At 43.6% G+C, this 20711-nt stretch overlaps 1 protein-coding gene across 5 annotated transcripts in view; it reads left to right on the forward strand.

Moving 5' to 3' along the window:
- The window catches only part of PRELID3A (PRELI domain containing 3A), a 56413-nt gene that overhangs the window by 23919 nt on the left and 11783 nt on the right, over positions 1 to 20711 (forward strand). For 2 of the 5 annotated variants that reach the window (XM_090285839.1, XM_090285843.1), the window contains exons 1-5: positions 33 to 234; positions 14122 to 14290; positions 15159 to 15248; positions 17707 to 17777; positions 17886 to 17988. In XM_090285839.1, coding sequence (XP_090141965.1) covers positions 203 to 234; positions 14122 to 14290; positions 15159 to 15248; positions 17707 to 17777; positions 17886 to 17988 — 465 coding nt within the window. In that variant the 5' untranslated portion in view covers positions 33 to 202. Of the gene's footprint in view, positions 1 to 32; positions 235 to 2934; positions 3300 to 14121; positions 14291 to 15158; positions 15249 to 17706; positions 17778 to 17885; positions 17989 to 19567; positions 19717 to 20711 lie in introns of those variants that run through there. The other 3 variants (XM_090285842.1, XM_090285840.1, XR_016512731.1) reach the window with 3 other exon arrangements.

A 20711-nucleotide genomic window follows, 5' to 3' on the forward strand; every position in this document is an offset into this window, starting at 1 on the left:
CTGCCGCATCCCGCATTCCTATTTTTAGCCGCCGCAGCTCGCAGGGTCACCTGACACACCAGCTGGTGGCAACCGAGAGCTCCCTGCCCTCGTCGCGTCCTATCCCGCCTAGGCCTCGCCCACGCACGGCGTCGAGTGGGGCAACCGGGAGCTCAGAGTCGGGAGCTGGGAGCCCGCGCCCTGAGGTCGGCGTCCGGCGGCGATGAAGATCTGGAGCTCGGAGCACGTGTTCGGGTGAGGTTCGGCTACGGGCCACCGTGGGGTCCCGGGTGGCTCCGGCTCCTGCCCCCTCGCCGCTGCGGGAGGCCTAGAAGGGCCAGCCTGGCATTAACCATTCCCGGATCGCAGCCTCGGCCGCCTAAAAAGATGCTCAGGCTGTCTGTCCCTTTGAGGGGCGTAGTCTGGTAGCGAGACGGCGAAGTGGTACTGTGCGCTTCCGTGGAGGCGCCGCCTGACCGCTGGAGTCCGTGGCGGGATTACTGAAGCGCTGGGGAGGGGATTGGCCTCTCCTTTCCGGGACCAAGGAGGGCGGACCGGCGGATGAACCTCAGCTCGCCTTGTACGATTGGAAGGCTGGGGTCGGGAGCACCCTTCTCAGCGTGGCGCTCCTGGTGGGGTAGACGTTGCTGGGACGGGACCTGGCAAGGCGACAGTGCGTACTCCTCAGCCCAGCCAGGCCTGATCTCGTTTACATTCTGTTCTTATTTGGGTTAAGGGGCGCGGGGTCCTAAGGAGAGCGGAGGCCTGGAGAGCGGTCTGGTCTTTTGCTGAGATTACGCAGTGCAGCTGATCACAAACATTAAGCCTGTTTTATAAATGAATGGTTCACAGAGGCCCAGGAGCTCGGGAGGAAGCCAGATAGGGAGAAGGCACGTGGGGATTGTGGCATGGAATGCACTTGTGGGCTTGGAAGGTCTCCAAGCTAGCATGGAAAACTGGGAGCTGTTTAAAAGTGCCCTTGTGACCTAAGTGGTATCTTTGTCTTAAGTCACTTGTGACACTGAAATTATTCTTTAATATTTTTAAAGGAATAAAGATTTTTGAATACCTCAGCCCCACTTACAAAAATATTTTTTAAAAAGTCAACTATTATTTAAAAATAAATTAAAAACAATTAAAACTGCATGAAATGGAATTGTCATCCAAGACCTTTTATTATGTAAAATTATGATAAAAATTTATCAAGAGGTTAAAACCTCCAAATTATTTTTAATGAAATCTTTAGACTTGATAGGATTTGATTTTAGTGTTAATATTTGCACAGCCTGCACAGACTTTCTCAACTGGGGTTTCTTGAGAGACCCAGTGAAAGCCTCAGTGAGAATTGCTCCAGAGATTCTTCTCTCAGTTCTCCCAAGGGTGGGACTAAACTGGTACCATCTAATTGCAGAGGGGAGAAGTAAGTCATTGCAAACTGTACAGGCCTGGGCAGTGGGGCAATTTTCTCATGGAATAGTTGACAAGAACTGCCCTAGAAGTTCATAAAATGTTGGTTGACAAGCAGCAGTGAATGTCAGCTGTGAAAAGTCACTTGATAAAATTCACAAATTAAAAGTGTACAATTCAACAATTTTTAGTATATTTGGAGTTGTACAACTAACACCGTAGATCAGTTTTAAAACATGTCCATCATCCTACAAAGACCCCACTTGTCCATTTGCAGTCACTCTCCACTACTATCTCTTGTCCCAGGCAACTGCTAGTCTGCTTTCTGTTTCTATAGATTTGCCTTTTCTAGACATTTCATATAAACTGAATCATAAAACATGTGGTCTTTTGTGTCTGCCTTCTTTCACTTCGCATCATTTTTTTTGAGGTTCATCCCTGTGGTTGCCTGTATCAGTACTTCACTCATTTTATATCCCTGGCATGCTACCGGTGCCTGGCACATAGTAGGTGCTCTGTGAGGGGCTGATGTATCTCATGGAGATCAGATGCCATTTCAAAATGAGGGTGGCTACCTGCTAATGGCATTTCAGTCAGCCCCCAGGCTGCTGTGGACTAGGCGCTGATCCCTGCCATTGATTTTTGAAGTTAAGCAAAAGGACATAATGAAAACTGACAAACATGGAATGCAGCTGGCTGAGGACAATGTCGGGTAGGCCCCTGGGGCTGATGGTTTGCCAGTGATGCAGTAATGTGCAGTGGCACAGCACACAATGGGAAGCCCAGCTTTTTGGCTGGGTTTACTGTGGAGTTCTCCCCTTGCTAAATCCTTTAAAATTTCTGATTTTTTTTTAGTTTGAGGATTATAGGTCTTTTCTTTCTCTACTTCTTTCTTTGATATATGTGTTATACTGTCTGATGAATACTTGATCAAAAATTAATACATTTGCTCTGGAAAGGCAAGAAATAATGAGGCACAAAAACTTTTGATCATATCAAGATTTCTTCTTTTGTCCACATCCCAAAGAAACCCCAGGGACTGGAAATTAGGCATGGCAGAGAGCAATATAAACTCACCTACAGAAATGGAGAATCCTTTGAGAAAGCCATCTGAATTAATGTGTGTTACCTAGACCGGGTTTCAGATTGCCTAAATAGTAATTAAAAATATAGAACTGAAATAAATAAATATAGAAAGGGGCATTTAAAAGTTAACAGGTTTATAAATTTTGTCCTCACAGCACTGATTAGGTTTCAGGTAGACCTATAAAATCTTCAGGAACAGCAAATACAAGTAGAGGTCTGTCCAGAAAAAGTCCAGCCATTGTTAATATAACGCAAATGGTTTTTGTGACATTTGTGTAACCTGGTGGTCAAGGAGAGTGTGCATGCATGAACAATGACAACTTCACTGTACTAGTCAGTGGGGGCAGGAGACGCCATTGAGTGAGCATGTGTACTGTGTGGACTTCGCATTTAAAATGACTGATCAAGTAGAGTGATGAATCTGCATCAAATTTTGCGTTAAGCTTGAACATTCTTCCACAGAAACTATTCGGATGATTCAAGAGGTCGCAGCTGTGGGCAACTGGTGATTGCAGCTTCATCATGACAACGCGCCCACTCAGGCATCACATCTTGTGCAGTTTTTTGGTGAAATATCAGATCACCCAGGTGACTCAGCATCTCTACAGCCCAGATTTGGTGCCCTGTGACTTCTGGCTTTTCCCAAAACTAAAATCACCTTTGAAGGGGAAGAGATTTCAGATGATTGATGGCAGCTGATGACGATTGAGAGAACTGTGTGAGGTCCCAAGGTGCCTGCTTTGAGGGGAATGACGCATCATTGTCTTATGTACAATGTTTCTTGTATCTTTATGTTCTTCAATAAATGTCTCTTATTGTTCATATTATATGGTTGGTTACTTTCTGGACAGATCTCATACTCTGTGAATTCCAACAACTACCAGGAAAGGTCTCTCTCTAGTAGATAATGTCTATCTCAGGGAACTAAGGGCTGTGGAAAAGATGACTCTCTAAAGCAAACTTACTTTCTAGTCAGAAGCAGGGAAAAGAGTGCCCCTGTCCTCACCATTTTTTAAAAAGTATATTGATTGATTATGCTGTTACAGTTTTCCCAATTTTTGCCCCTTTTTTCCCCTCCATCCATTCTTCCAGCTATCCAACCCCACCTTATTTCATGTCCATGGGTCGTGTGTGTAAGTTCTTTGGCTTCTTTCTTACCTATACCATTCTTTTTTTTTCTTTTAAAAAAATTATTATTGTTTTTCTATTATAGTTGTCCCATTTTCCACCCTTTGATCTCCCCTGCTCTACCCACCTCCCCCCTCTCCCACAGCCAATCCCCACCCTGTTGTCCATGTCAATGGGTCATTTATACTTGTTCCTTAATTAGGCCCTTCCCCTCTTTCCCCTCTTTTCCCCCTCCCCACTCCCCTCTTGTCACTGTTAGTCTGTTTCTTGTTTACATGCCTCTGGTTCTGTTTTGCTCATTTGTTTGTTTTGTTCATTAGTTTCCCATATTAGGTGAGATCATATGATATTTGTCTTTCCCTGCCTGGCTTATTTCAATCAGCATAATACTGTCAAATTCCATCCATGCTGCAATAAAGGTAGGAGTTCCTTCTTTTAAGTCCTATGATTTTTTTAAGTGTATTTTACTGATTATGTTGTTACAGTAGTTGCAATTCTTTTCCCCTTTGCTCCCCTCTGCCCAACAGCCCTGTTCCCTCCAGCAATCCCACCCCTTTAGTTCATGTCCATGGGTCATGCATATAAGTTCTTTGGCTTCATCCTTTCCCATGTTATTCTTAACTTCCCCCTGTCTATTTTGTACCAACCAATTATGTTTCTTAATCCCTGCACCACTTCCCCATTTCTCCCCCTGCCCCCTCCCAGCTGATAACCCTCTAAATGATCCCCATACCTATTATTGTGTTCCTATTCTGTTTGCTTAGTTGGATTTTGTTTTTATTTTTTAGATTCAGTTGTTGATAGTTGAGAGTTTGTTGTCATTTTAATATTCATAATTTGATCTTTTTCTTAATTACTCCCTTTGACATTTCATATAATAATGGCTTGGTGATGATGAACTCCTTTAGCTTTATCTGTTCTGGGAAGCACTTTATCTGCCCTTTCATTCTGAATTATAGCTTTGCTGGGTAGAGTAGTCTTGGTTGTAAGTCTTTGCTTTTCATCACCTTGAATACTTCTTGCCAGTCCCTTCTTGCCTGCAAAGTTTCTTTTGAGAAATCAGCTGATAGTCTTATAGGCATCCCTTTGTAGGTAACTCTCTGCTTTTCTCTTGCTGCTTTTAAGATTCTCTTTATCTTGAACCTTTGGCATTTTAATTATGATATGCCTTGGTGTGGTCCTTTTTGGGTCTAGCTTGTTTGGGACTCTCTGTGCTTCCTGGACTTGTATGTCTACTTCCTTTGCCAAATTTGGGGAGTTTTCCTTCATTATTTTTTCATATAAGTTTTCAATTTCTTGCTCTTCCTATTATCCTTCTGGCATCCCTATGGTTCAGATGTTGGCATATTTAAAGTTGTCCCAGAGGTTCATAAGACTCTCCTAATTTTTTTCTATTCTTGTTTCCTCATTCTGTACTGGTTGACTGTTTTATTCTTCCTTATGTTCCGAACAACACTCTGGATCAAATGGACTTAATTGGTAGATATAGAGCTTTTCTCCCCCAAGAAGCAAAATATACATTCTGTTCAAGTGCACATAGAACATTTTTTAAGATAGACCACATGGCAGGACACAAAAAAAGCCTCAACGAATTCAAGAAAGTTGAGATTATATTAAGCATCTTCTCAGATCACAATGACTTGAAAATGGAAATCAACATCAAGGAGAAAACTCAAACACATTCAAACTCATGGAGAATGAATAACATGCTATTGAATGATAAATGGGTTAACAATGCCTTTAGGGAATGAGTCAAGAAGTTTCTGGAAACAAATGATAATGAATACCAACAGCCCAGAACCTATGGGACACAGCGGAAGCGGTCCTGAGAGGAAAGTTCATAGCAATGCAGACCTACCTGAAAAGGATAGAAGAATCTCAAATAAAAAGCCTAACCCTACAGCTACAAGAACTAGAATAAAACAACGGACAAAGCTCAGAGTGAGTAGAAGGAAGGAAATCAAGATCAGAGCAGAATTGAACGACATAGAGACCAAACAAACAATTCAAGGGACCAATAGGGCCAGGAGTTGGTTCTTTGAAAGAATAAAATTGACAAGCGTTTAGCCAGGCTCATCCAGAGGAAAGGAGGACCCAGATAAACAAGACCAGAGGTGAAAGAGGAGAAATCACAACCATAGAACTGCAAAGCATTGTAAGAAATTACTGGAAACAACTGTATGGCAAGAAATTTGACAACCTTGATGAAATGGATCAATTTCTGGAAACATACAATCTTCCAAAGCTGAATCAGAAAGAAGCGGAGGGCCTGGATAGACCAGTGACAACTAATGAAATTGGGGCAGTAATCAAAGAACCCCTGGCACACGGAAGCCCTGGACCGGATGGCTTTACAGGCGAATTTTGCAAAGCATTTACGGAAGAACTAATGCCTATCCTTAAACATTCCAGGGGATCCAGGAAGAGGGGGGATTCCCAGGCTCTTTCTATGAAGCCAGTGTTGCCCTAGTTCCGAAGCCAGGTAAGGGGACAGCAGGAAGGAAAGCTACAGGCCAATGTTGCTGATGAACATAGATGCTAAAATCCTGAACACATTACAAAGTCCTATATCACGAACAAGTGGGACTTATCCCAGGGATTCAAGGATGGTTTAATATTCACAAATCAATAAGTGTAATATACCACATGCCCTGGCTGGTTTGGCTCAGTGGATTGAGCGTCGGCCTTGCGAGCTAAGTGTCACTGGTTCGATCTTCCAGTCAGGGCACATCAGAGAAGGAAAACTCTGACTCCAAAAAACCTCCGCTGCCTTGCGGCATACCTCTTCAGGGGAAAGGCTAAGGGAGTAAACCCCGACAGAAAATCTGGAGCCGGAGTCCCTAAGGCGGTTTGACGTTGTTGTCAACACCGGCAACTCCTGCGGCGCACCTGAAGCCAAGCTGTACTGACTCCGTCTTTCCCTTGGACCCTTCAGCTGCGAAGAGAGGGGGGGTCTGCTGCATGGGCAACAGCAGACCCTCCATATCACCCTGCCCAGGCTCTGTAGCTTCAGCTTCACTGGAGAGGACACTCCAGCGTCATCACAAGATGTCGATTCAACACGGGAGGAGACAGATACCGTGTCACTCCCGAGTTGGACTGCACAGCCATTCTCGGCAGTGCAGATAGACTCTTAAGAAGCTACACCATCGTCTCTTGAGACGGACGGCTGCCGACGACGAGATGTTCCGAATTATTGATCTGAACCCCGGTTTCCTTTCCTTCACCATTGGTTTTGTGTGGATTTTCCTTCCTTTCATTTAGCACAGCCTTCACTTCTTCCCTTATGCGTTTGCCGTACTTAAGCAAATCTTTCAAGCCTGTGAGCATCTTCATCACTAGTGTTCTGTACTCTACATCTGTTAGGTTGACTATCTCCTCCGTGCTTAGTTCTCCCACTGGAGCCTTGATCCATTACCCCCTTTGGGCCATACTTCTCTGTCTCCTCATCTTTACAGGTTCCTGGGTTTGTTTGCCTCTGTGTCTTAGATGGAGTTGCCACTCCTGTTATGTTATAAGGGGCAGAGCCTTAGGTATTCATCAGTACAGGGTGACCTATTTCACTATGTTGTGGTGCTGTGTGTGGGTAAGGGGTCAGAGAGGAAACAATGCCACTTGCTCAGCACTTGTCCCTTTTCCAGGCACTTCTCCCACTTCTGTATGAGCCTGGCACCTCTCTAGATGTTGCCCTGGCTGTTGTTCCCAGAGTGGGTGGGTTTGCAGACATTCTAGGATTGTGGGAACCCTTTAAACAAGTAAACTCTGCTGAGAGACCAGCAGTTTCTTCCTCTGCCCCAACCCCCACTGGTTTGCACAGTCAGAAGCAATGAGGCATTATTGTCCCTGGAGTTGGAACTGTGAGCTGTGCAGTCTGGTCTGGTGCTGGGAGTGCTCCCCAGGTGTCCCTCTTGACTTTTTTAAGTGTGTGACTTTGCTTTCCGCCAGCCTGCCCCTGCCGCCGCTGCCACCGCCATACTGTGTCCTCTCTGCTCTGGCTCCGTCCTCCTACCTGTCTGGATGAGTATTTCTTCTTTATATCTTTGTTTGTTGGACTTCCATGCAGCTTGGTTTTCTGGAACTTCTGGTTGTCTCTAGTTTTGAGGTAGTTATATTCCTTCTTAGTTGTGAAGAGAGATGCAACGTGTCTGTCTAGGGCTCCATCTTGGTAGGAAGTTGCCTATACCATTCTTAATATTCCCTCGCTCCCCCCACCCCCAGTCCCCCAGCTATTTTGTTCCTACCAATTATGCTTCTTATCCCTGCACCATTTCCCTCATTCTCCCCCTTCTCCCTCCCAGCTGATAACACTCCAAATGATCCCCATACCTATTATTTTGTTCCTGTTCTGGTTGTTTGCTTGGTTTGTTTTTGGTTTTGTTTTTTAGATTCATTTGTTGATAGTTGTGAATTTGTTGTCATTTTAATGTTCATAGTTTTGATCTTTTTCTTAAATAAGTCCCTTTAACCTTTCATGTATTAATGGCTTGGTGATGATGAGTTCCTTTAACTTTACCTTGTGTGGGAAGCACTTTATCTGCCCTTGCATTCTAAATGATAGTTTTGCTGGATAGAGTAATCTAGGTTGTAGGTATTTGCTTCTTTTTTATTTTTTAAATAAGAAAATTTAACATTACAGATACGAGTTGAAGCACCTCCCCAGTGCAGTAGTCCCCCTCTCTCCCCACAGACAGAGAAGATTATGAATATGTAGGTATTCCTCAGAAGGTATATATTCCATTTGACTACATTTATGTGTGCTTGTGTTTGTTTTAAAGCAGAAATCAATGACATCCTCTTGTACAGATCTTTTGCCAATTTCCCTTTCCTCTCAATAGTATGGCTTTGAGATGTGTGTGTGGTGTGTGTGTGTATATATATATATATATATATATACACACACATTATATATATATATTATATATATATCATAACTATATAATATTCCATTGTATGAATGTTACAATTTATCCTTTCTCTTATTGAGAGGACATTAAGTTTTCTGCCTTATTTTACATCATACTTCAGTGACCACTTGTATATATATTTCTGGTTCACCTAATTGAGGACCTATTTAGTCCAGTAATTCTCAGACTCTTCAGGCCCAGGACTTCTTTATACTCTTAGAAAATATTGGGGACCCCAAACAGTTATTTTATGTGAATTATAGCTATCCACATTTTCCATATTAGAAATTAAAACTGGGAAATTAAATCATATTTAATTCATTAAAATTAACAATAACCCCATTATATTAACATAATTAACACTTTTATTATTAAAAAACCCTATATTTTCAAACCCCCCAAATAAGAAGAGTGATATTATTTCTCTCTCTGTGTGTGTGTATGTTTGTTGGTTTTTGCTCATTTCTATAGTGTCTGTCTGGCTTAATAGAAGATAGCTTGATACTCATCTGCTTCTGCATTCAGTGTTTTACAATCTGTTGTTTCGGTTGAAGTATGTGAATAAAACCTAACCTCACACAGTGTGTGACTAAAACCCTGTTGGAAAACATAGGAATATTTTAATAGTTTTAAAAAGTATTTGCAGCTACTTTTTGCTACTACAACAAAATAAGTGATAGTTTCTCAAGGTAGGTACAGTGTAAAATCTGAAATCATAATGACTGGAGTAATTGGCCTGTCCTGTGCTTTGAATGAGTCTTTTCGCTGGTGTATGATCTGTGGCAATTTGCACTGGGCATTTGAAATATATGGGTTTACCTGGTTATAGTATGGGGCAGTTATCAGGTCATGGGAGTAGATACAAGTTTTTGAAAATTCCAACTTTCACTTGAAACTCAAATTTTATCTTTTGCAACAAATACTATCAGTTGTTTTCCTTAAAATTACGGGCTTATTTTATTAATTTTTGAGAAAATATCTGCCAGATACTCTAGACTAAATAACCAAAGTTTGTCCCTGAGTTGTTTCAAGTAGAAGTAATGGGCATGGAAAGAAGCAGACAGCTGGACCCACCACCCAAACAGCTGCTCAGCACTTCCCCGGCCTCTTTAGACCTCTGTGCACAGCAGAAGCACTCCATGTGTTCTTCGTATGACCTTATATGTCTTATATTTGAGCCTACTATAATTCCTTTTTAGGGGTTGCTGAAGATGGTGGTATATAGGCTGAATTGACAAAGGTTGGTGAGGTTTATTGAGGTTTATTGGGGTTTATTGGTTACAGAACAGACTTCTAGAGAGATATAAAGCACCATCAAATCCTTTGAGTTTTAGTCTGTAGCTAGTAGTATGCTGGTGAATAATTTTGTTATATAAATTGTTTAGATTTAGGGCCAAGCATAGTGGGGTATCTAATCCCAGTTTGGGCCTTAGCTGTCATGTGGTCAAAATTAATGAAAAGGATTCAGGGAATCTTGAGTAATTTTACTCTTTAATCATGAATAGTCTTTTTATTTTTAAATATTTTATGTATTTATTTTTAGAGAAAGGGGAAGGAAGGGAGAAAGGGAGGGGGAGAAATAGCGATGTGAGAGAGGAACATCCACCGGCCTGCTCTCCCACATTTTCCGACCAGGAACCGAACCTGCAACCTAATATGTGCCCCAACCAGGAATCAAACCTGTGACCCTTTGCTTTGTGGGACAACACCTAATCAACTGAGCTACACTGGTCAGAGCATCATCATGGATAGTCTTAAGAAACACTGGGATCGTTTTCCTGAGTTCACATCAGTGAGCAGTGACCATGAGTGTGGTTTGGGTCCCTGGCTTTAATTCGTGGGGAGAGGCCAGCAGTTTTACTTGGTCCTGCTTTTGAAGCATAAATGTCAGTAGGGTGAAAAAGACAAATAGTGTCTTAGTAGCATTGTGAAATAGTTTTGACCTTGCAGACCTTCTGAAAGGGTGTCGGAGCCTCTGGGTGTATGGACCACACTCAGAACCTCTGAACCAAGGCTAGAGTTGCTTTGGGTAGGTTGCAGGAGCACTTTACCTTGTTTGTGGCTGCCTTCATCCTTTTTTTTTTTTTTTTACTTGCTATTAAAAGTATGAAAAAGTGGAGACTAGAATGCCCTGGCCAAGGTGGCTTAGTTGGTCAGAGCATCATCCTATGCACCAAAAGTTTGAGGGTTTGATCCCCTGTAAGGGCAGATACCTATGTTGTGGGTTCTGTCCCTGGTTGGGGGTGTATGGAAGGCAGCTGATTGATGTTTCTCTCACATCAATGTTTCTCTCTCCCTCTCAAATCAATAAAGATATTCTTGGGTGAGGATTTTTTTTTAAAAAGTGGAGACTAGAACAATGAGTGCCCAGTACCATCTTCCTGGTTGACATTCTCCCTCTTGCAGCCAGTCTGGTTTCATATCTTCCCACCCACCATTCCTTCCTCTAGTTTATTTTAGGAAAATCCCAGGCATCCTGTAATTTTATCCCACTTCATGTTTCTGACACCCTTGCTGTGCATAGAGAGAGGCCTAGGTCATTCCCTCCCACTGCCCAGTATGGGAAGGGAGTTAATCCTACCACTGCCACTGCGGCAGCCCTGTGCTCCACGTAGCTGCCTTGCAGTGAGGGGCACAGAGGCTTCCTGACCTGGGGATGGTTCCCACTCTGCCGTGGCCACCGTGAGCTGTGACCACAGACTTCCTTCTGAGGATAAACTTATCAGTTCCTTGTGTGCCTAACCCAGGCAGCTGAGAATGCTGATGGAGAGGTGCTCATGCTTTCTTGCCATCTCTTGGTAAACTGCGCTCCCAGGGGTCGTGCCAGCTTCCATCCCCAGTGGGTCTTGTCTCCCTACTCTCCCACACCCTCTCCAATACTTGATGTTGTCAGACTTTTTGGGTCTTGCCAGTTGAATGAGTGTCAGCTGTTTTCTTTAACCAAGATGTGTGTGATACTGAGTTCTGTACTTAAACTTTGTTACTTAAAAAATGTTACTATGTTTACTCTTTTCCTCCATTGTTCTGTCAATGTCTATATTAACTTGTGTGACCATCCTGCTATAATTAGTGGAATTATTTATGTATTTTAAGCAAGTTGTATTTAGTTTAAATCTTAGATAAACAATGTAGGATTTCTAAATAAAAAAATATTAATGTGGGAGATACGTTTAATGCAAATATTTCCTCAACCTTTAGATAGTTTTAAGTAATTTTAGAAAGCACAGCCTATTCTGCTTAAAGTAATGGTTTTTATGAGAACAACCCCGAGGAACTTGACGTACAAGGCTCGCAGATCATTTTGTTGAGAAGGCCTGCCTGTGTAATTGGACCCTTGCTACTTTCATGTGTCTCTAGATTCTCCCTCCCCAAGATCTTGAGTTGACCTTGTACCTGACAGTTCTTCCTCAGAGAAGAAAGGTCTCACTCTCTGTGTCTTATAGGGTCATCTGGATCAACCAGATATCAGCTTCTTCATCTCTTTATGCTAAAGCCAGTGAACACATTAACTTAGTGACATGATTCCATGGTTTGTAAAAGTGTTTCTTTGTTAAAGAGAGGGGATTCTAGACCAGGCCTTCACAATTTGGAGGCCATGGAATGTAATGGAAAGAATATAGGGTAGGGAGTTGGGAGAACTTGTTCTAGTCTGGGTCCTGCTGCAACTTTTTGACCTGGGACAAGAGTTTTATGAGGATAAACTAGATTAATGGTTAATACTATCTAAAAAAGAGATCAAATATGGAACAAGACCCTTTAATATGTTCATAATCTTTAATATTTGATTTAGTAACTCCATTTTTAGGAACTTAACCTAAGGAAAAATTAGGTATGTTGAAAGACTGGTGTAGACAAATGTTCACTACTATCTTTATTTTACAGTGTAAAATTGGAAGCAATGGAAAGAACCTATGATTAGGGAATGGTTAAATATAAATATCTACAGGATGACCTATTGTGCAGCTATTTATAATCATATTTCTGAAAATAGCTTTATGGTATAGAAAATGTTTATCATTGAAATATAAAAAGTAAATGATAAGTCCATATATTGAGCACAATCCCAGTTTAATTTTTTAAAGTGTGTGTGCATGCATCTGTAAATGTGTGTGCATAGGTCTAGTTCTTGAGTCTGTGCTGTGTCTACACATGCTGTTCAAACATGTTTGGGTACATCTGGAAAAATGATGGTGTCATTGAGACATACTTATCTTTGCAGGGGGCTCAGATGCTTCCTGGGAGCATACACATCCTGGAGAAAGGAAGAATTAGGACATTAAGTGCAGTGGGGGGAAGGTTCACCCTGAATATGCCAAGATGGCACCTGACTTGGCTCCCCCCAGACTTGTGTCTGAAGTTTTGAGCCTAAATAAGCACAGAGCTTGGGAAAGCAGTGGGGTAGAGAGTTACCTGGGATCTCTGATGGCAAGAAACAAATTGGGGACACAGGTATCCATCCCTTCACCTCAAGGGCTCAGGGCCAGAGAAGGAATGATGACATCCTGCAGGAGAAGCCACAGGGTCAGCACAGGAACACCTTCTGAGTCTCCCACACAGATACTTATTTTTATAACCAGAAAAATATGTGGCCTCTTCAAGTCATATACTGTTTAGAAGATGAAACAAAGCAGTTGCTTCTTCATAGCACATCAGTAGCTGGAAGCGGTAGCCTGTTCCCGATATGCATAAGACAGGTGTGTTTTTCTGTTATAATGGTGTCAGGCTGCCAAGTATTGAGATGGTCAGTTAGGACAAGAAGCCCAACTAAGTCACAGCCAAGCCTTTATTCACTGCAACAAGTGTAGGCAGGAGTAAAAAAATGGTGCCAGCCCTGGCTGGTGTGGCTCAGTGGATTAAGTGCTGGCCTGCAAACCAAAGGGTTGCTGATTCAATCCCAGTCTGGACACATGCCTGGGTTGTGAGCCAGGCCCCAGGTGGGGGCTTGCGAGAGAAAACTGATCAATGTATCCCTCACACATCGATGTTTCTCTCCCTCTTCCTCCCTCCCTTCCTCTCTCTCAAAATAAATAAATAAAATCTTTAAAAAAAAAAAAGTGGTGCCAACTCCCTAGTGTTTCTTCACTCCCATGGAACAGCAGGGGGAGGGCAGGTGACAAGCAGGGGAAAGGAATAATTGTCTCACTACCCAGTAGCCCCAAACTAAAGCATGTACTTATTTATGGACTAGAGGGAGGGCAACAAAGGAGGAGGAAGTGCTGGGCCACAGGAAAGGATGTGCCTCTGCCAAAGGCCCTCAGTGATGAGGAAGGCTCTGTGTTGAGGTTCCTGGACTAGGAACGCAGACCTGCTGAGTGTAACTGTCAGGACCTGAGATCTTGTTTGTGCCCCAGGTCCCCAAGCGGGGCCTGATAGCAAAGCCTTCTGATTGCCTGTGGTTGGCTCAGATGGATCACAGAATCCAGGATTTGGGTCTGGAGCCAGACTCCTCAGATATATTTGTTTGAATGTACAGTACCTTTCGTTAAAACCAAAAGGAAAAGCTTTTATTATTTCACACTGTGGCACACAGCATCTCTGGCTCCCAGTGCCACTCTGGCACACTTTACAAATCATAGGGATTACTTGCTTATGCTGGGTGATTGTATTTTCCCTCCAGCCACCCTTGGGACACGGTCATCAAGGCTGCTATGAGGAAGTACCCAAATCCGATGAACCCCTGTGTCGTGGGAGTCGATGTGCTGGAGCGCAGTGTAGATGGTGGCGGCCGGCTTCACAGCCACCGCCTCCTCAGCACTGAGTGGGGGCTGCCCGGCCTCGTGAGAGCGGTGAGCCCGAAGTTGCCTGTCCCTGCTGGTACCTGCCCTACCCCACTACACCCGCGTCACCCAGCTGTTTCCTGCCTCGTTCCCACTCCAGCTGCATCACCCTGGCTATGTCTGCTTTGCTCCAGATGGCACCCCTCTGAAACAAACGACAGCCTTCCCTTAGAGTGTCCACTCTGGATTTCCGGGAAGCCCAACAGATGATCTGTTTCTCTGTAAACATCATTTATCTCCCCACCTCCATGGGTCCTGACACACCTGACATATGGCATGGCTCCCACACCCTTAGCCTTTGCCACCACCAGATCCTCTCCTGCATCACTCCACAGCGTTGGAGCTGTTTGCTGAGGCTGCCATAGTAAAATATCAGATTGGTGGCTTCAGTCACAGACATTTGTTTTCTCTCCATTTTGGAGGCTGGAAGTCTGAGAGCAAGATGCCAGCAGTGTGGTTTCCTCTGAGAACCGTCAGGGATGGTCTGTTTCAGCCTCTCTTTGGCTCACAGATGGCTGCCCTCCCGCCACCTCCTCACATGGTTCACCCTCCTGCCAACCCTAGAAGTCTGCATGGTACCCTCCCTCCCTCCCTGGCTCTACTGCTGGCAGAGGGGCCTTTCCTGCACTCCTCCCCCTCCTGTTTTCTTTTTTGTCAAAACATTTATTAGTGTCAAACACTATTTGAATTCATTTGTTTGTTCAGTGTCCACCCCACCTGCTAGAACAGAAACCCGCAGTTCCTGCACAGGGCTTGTTCATCACTGCACCCCCAGCTGTGTAGATATGTGAATTAGTAAATGAAATGGTATTTTGTGTTTGATGCTACAAAATGAAATTTTAACACATCATTAGGCTAGTTTTGCTTTGTTTTTTAGATTTTGGGAACCACTAGGACTTTGACATACATCAAAGAACATTCTGTTGTGGATCCAGTGGAAAAGAAAATGGAACTTTGTTCCACCAATGTAAGCATGGCCTAAGATAAGAAACGTGCTTGGTATGTCTTGGTGATGGTGCGTAATGGCTTCACTTAATTTTATTTCCAGCCTACCTATGGTCTAAGTGATCATTCATTTTTAATAGGCTGAACTTATTTAGTAGTATTTTATTTATTTTTTTATTCCAATACAATAAATTTATAGAAATATGCACGTAATGATGAATTGTGACAGAATGAACACACCTATGTAACCAGCAGACGGATCAGGAGACAGAATGTGACCAGCCGCTGCACCTCCCCACCCCCTACCCCTTGCTCCTTTCCAAGACTCCCACCCCGCCCAGGATAACTGCTATTCTGACTTCTAATAGCAGAGGTGATTTTTAACAGTAATTTTATTTATTTTTTCCTTTGGATTTAGCAGTAATTTTAAAGCAACTTAACTCCTTCACTCCCTCTCACTTCTCTCAATTAAAAATATTTATATTGGCCTAATGCACATTCATAAAACATGATGGGGAGAATGCATGGGCTAGGAACATGGTTTACTTGATAAAAATCTCACTGTGGATCATGTCACTGGGTACTGGAAGATTAGGTTCTGAACTACTTGCAGTTTTTGGCATGCCATCTGTGACCTTTGCCAATGGCTCCCTTCCTTGTCCCAGAGAGCCTTTCTGTGGGAAGTCATAGAGATCCTTGCAGGGGTCCCCCCTATCTGCCATTCCTGACAATTTACATATTATGTTTTCTCTCCTCAACTTGGGAAATTCCACTTCGTCCTTCATGAGATCTTCGTTTTTAGTAAAGGAGGATTGTTCATGCTACAGTGAGGTCTTATGGAAAGGAAAGAGGGTATGGAGTAGGACAGTTGTGAACCTGTGTCCTGAAATGATCACTGAATAGTTGTATGACTGAGTATGTTCCTTGTTAACCTTTTCTCTCATATTCCTCGTCTGAAAAAAAGAACAAATCTCATAGTATTGTTATGAGGATTCATGAAGAGAAATAAGGTTTATAAAATACAGTGCCTGGTATAAAAATATTGCACATAAAATGATAATACCTAATCTGAGTTTAATTTTCAATATTAAATATTTCCGTATACTGTAATAACTGTAACTAATGAGACTCTTTTGATTCCTTTGCACTTAATAGAAGGAAAGAGATTTCCCAGCTAACCACTTTGCCAGAATAATGAGGCAAGGCAGGGGAGTTCAGTGAAATATTATTACATGAGCAAAAAAATAAGTGCTTTAAGTTTATTAGTGCTAGAAGATTATATTGCTTTTGACCACTTAAAACAATTTTTTTAAAAAGGTCTTATATTGGGATTGGCTCTTTGCTAAGGATAAAATTCTGTTGGCCAATGTGGCAGCCACATGTGGCTATTTCCATTTAAATTAATTAGGATTAAGTAAAATTAAAAATTAATTAGCACAGTCACACTAGCTACATTTCAAGTGTTCATTAGCCATGCATGTTTAATGGCTTCAACAATGAACAGCACAGTATAGGACATTTCTAACATTACAGAAAATTCTGTGGGACAGTGGTGGTCTAGAGTTCCAGTTTTTAAAAAGGTTTTAATGGACAATATTTAAAATGTACATGGGAGGCTACTTGGTTTGCAGGAAGAGACAGTACCTATACAACCTTGCTGTCACTGTCTGTGAAGATTCAGGGCTCTGCCCTATGAACCCCCAGAACACAGAGTCCCAAAGCCAGAGCCTGCCACTGGTGGGTGGCAAGCTTCCTGCTTGTTTACCTGCATGCTAACCCATGGATATTTTGGTCCTTTTCTGCTGAAGGTTTGGCAGTTTGAAAATATAGGGCCCCCGCTATCCAAAAGTAGAGCGTTTCTATGAAACCTTAGGGAAGCCAAAGTGATGTAAAGTGAAGAAGCAGTTTACTTTAGGACACATCTTGGTAATGATGCACAAAATAAATGGAGATAAAGCACAGATACTCACAGACTCAGTCTGTGGCTATGGGGCGTGGTACTAAGATGCTGAGTGGTTCCTGGGGAAGGAGCTTGGTGGGGCCACTCTCACTACTTGGGGGTGTGCACTGCCTCTGTATGGACTCACTGCAAAACAAATGCCAAACGCTCTATTTGCTTTTCATCTTTTTTCATAAAAGCAAAGATCCTCTTCGGATTTCTTTCAGTTAGCGAAAACAGGGGCTAATGTAGGTCTTTCCTAAAAGCAAAGTGCAATATGCAAACTTTCAAAAAGTGGGGATACCTGTCTCTTGAAGGCCAGGCCCAACTCAGGTTTTGGTGAGGTGTGGAGAGAGGGCAAGTGACAGTCACCAGGAGCAGCAGCCATGGCACGGTTTTCCCGGGACTTAATGTGGTGGTGCCTTCTTGGCCTAAATGTTTCTTCTGTTTTGGCTCCAGTAAGTGCTGATTTGGGGATGGAAGATGATTTGGGAAGAAATGCAAGAGAAGTAGAACCTAAAGCCATTGTTCCTTTTTTAAGATCACACTCACAAACTTGGTGTCGGTGAACGAGAGGTTGGTGTACACACCCCATCCGGAGAACCCTGAAATGTACGTGGTCTCGCCCTGGAATTGACATGTTGAACTCCAAGGTCAGGGTGGGCTGGAGCCTCCCCTCTCTTAGGGCTGCTCAGCCTTTTACTTCTGGCTCTTCCATAGGACGGTGCTCACACAAGAAGCCATCATCACTGTGAAGGGGATCAGTCTTGGCAGCTATCTGGAAAGTTTAATGGCCAACACAATATCATCTAACGCAAAGAAGGTATGGATCTGTTTGGGCCCTGTGTGTGCTGTAGCTCTTAAGTGCCAGAATAAGGTGAAATGTGTAGTCCCATAAGTCCATAAGTGCTGAGCCCTCTGTCTAGTTGAGCTTGTAATGCCGCAACATGTTCCATATTTACATTCAAAACCAGAGGCAAAGGAGACCACACAAGGGAAGAGTGCAGGGTAAACCCAGATGAGGCAAAGAGCCGAAATATCACAGGTTCAGTTAACACAACAAACCCCATACAGCAAAAAAGATGTGCTTGCATTGTCAGGCAGGATATTCTGGATTTTTCATATTTAATAGGCATTACATGGCTTTGGCTGGACCTCTCCATTTGCAGTTTTCTTGGAGTCAGTTGCCATTCTCTTCAGGACTGGGGAGTAAGCTTGGTGGCGGTGAGATGAGACAGGACGCAGCCAGGCCATTCTCCTGCGGGGTCCCGAGGTGGAGGGCTGTGTTAGTGAGGCAGAGACTACTCCCGGAATCCAGGTTGCCCCTCTCCAGTAGAGTTGATGGAGAGAGATTGGATGTGTTCAAGTTCAAGGTAATGCCACTCCCCAGAGCAGGGCCTTGGCTTTTTACCTTAGCTTACCTCAAGGCTCACATCTTCCCCAGGCTGTCCTGGCTTTGCACCCACCCCTGACTTTCCCCATCCCACTTCCTCCTCCTTTTTATTTTTTATTTTTCTAGTCATACTTCATTTTGGGCATCAGTTAGATGCTGCCTAAGCTGTATTCCCTTCCCACCATGCTTAAGTTCCAACTTAGTGGAAAGCCACTTATGGCTTGCATTTAGTCTAGAAGAGCCAGTCTGCTCCACTGTTTAGAAAAATCCAATCTGAGAAATGTATGTAGTAGCTTAGCTCAGTTCAGGGAAGGCAGGGGAAGCAGAACGCCTGAAGCTGCATGCACTGTGTCTCCCCTGCGAGCCCTCCCTGGAAGAGACAGAACCTCACTGATCTGTGTGTCCAGGAGGAAGTGAATACTGAGGCCAAAGCCACTTCAGACCTTTGAGAAAAATTAGGATAAACACGGTTGCAGCCAAATAAATTTCTTTTATTCACTTATCTTAGGGGTTATTGTGTTGAAGGCCTGATAGAGACTCAGTCCTCCCCTAGCTATAGTTATGACCTGACAGCATCCCTGGTCAGTTGGAGAGATGCCTGGGACAGCTGGTAGCCTGAGTGTGGGCCCAGGATGTGGAGGTGGAGATGGAGAGGCAGGTCATCCAGGGATTCAGGAGCCTGAGCTTAGAGACGAAGCAGGGAGGAGGCCATGAGGGGAGCTGCTGTTTTCCCTTGTCCTGCACTCAGAAGGTGACAGTGTGGATCAGAGGTGCCAGAGCCAGCATTGCCCAACCTGATGCAAGAATTTTAGGCAGAATACATACCACCTTATTTCTGAACTTGAGAAACTGCCTGCTGATAGTAAAAGATTGCCCACAAATGGTTACTGCTGTATCTTTAAAACTGCAGCACTTTCCTTCTGCCGTTTAAATTACAGGCTTATAGCTGCCATCTGCAGTGAGAGGCAGATTTTTTACACCATGTTGAAATCCTTCTGTGTTGCTCCAGGGGTGGGCTGCTATTGAGTGGATAATTGAAAATCCTGAAAATGCTGTGAGCTAATGGGGTCTGCACCTGCACCTTGTGATGACCAGTGGTAACTACAGTATTCTTTAACTTGGTAGAGAATTTAGCAACTTGCAAAACATGCGCTTGATGTGCGGTGTTGGAAGGGTATGTATGAGATGGAGCTGCATGCGAGTCTCCAGCCCTGTGCTCCCTAGTATTTTCTGTAGGTTCATCTTCCTAATTCATCTTGTTTCATGACAGGGTTTATTTTCAAGGGAAACTTGAATGCTTGTTATCTTGTCTCTAATAAAGTACTTAGTTACATTTTCTACAACTTGTGCATGATAAAGGGGTGTTCATTAGAGGGTCTAGACAGTGTTAAAGGCTGAGATAATGGGAGGATTTTTCATTTGGAGTAGGATTTAAACATTTGCACATGTTCTCATAAAGACTACTTGGTGCCCTGTGTCAGTGCTGTGAGGAGAAAGTCAGCTCACCTCCTTGCTCCCTCGTGCCAGCACCTGGCCATGCACCTGCCACTGGTCATTTCCTTTTAGTGGCCAAAGCCATTTTTAGCACCTCCTTGAGCTACACAAGCATCCCTTGGTTTCTTAGTCGGCAGTGGCTGGACTGTTAGAACTGATCTGCCAGTTGGTCAGCAGTGATCCTTCTGCTTCATAGGAAAGTCGAGTTTCCCACCACCCTCTGTTTAGGAAATCCTTAATCTCCTGACTTGAAACTTCTCACCCTGCTGACTGTGCTGCTCTGAGCCCCACTCCCCACTGTTGGTCTGTCTGTCTGGCTGTCAGTAGCATGTATGTACACATTTGGTACCTTAGGCAGCAAATGAGAGCTACAGGGTTCAGGCTTCTTTAAGAACGTCTTGCTGATTTTCCTTAAGGCACTGAAGTTGAGGTTTGCCAGACACCTTTACCTTGAACCCAGAGTCATGGTCTGCAACTGATTCTCTTTTCTTTCCCAGATGCACCACTAAGGTGACCACACGTGGAGGGCCTGCCTGCTGGGCGAGCATGGTGTGTGGGCAGTGTGGTGTGTGTGATGGTGTCACTTTGAATTGTGGACTCTGTCACATTCAATTTCCTCATACATTAGAGCTAACCTGCCTCAATCTTTAATCAGATGC

Source organism: Furipterus horrens, unplaced genomic scaffold, assembly GCF_987537825.1.
Source record: "Furipterus horrens unplaced genomic scaffold, mFurHor1.1.pri manual_scaffold_8, whole genome shotgun sequence".
Taxonomy (NCBI): Eukaryota; Metazoa; Chordata; class Mammalia; order Chiroptera; family Furipteridae; genus Furipterus; species Furipterus horrens.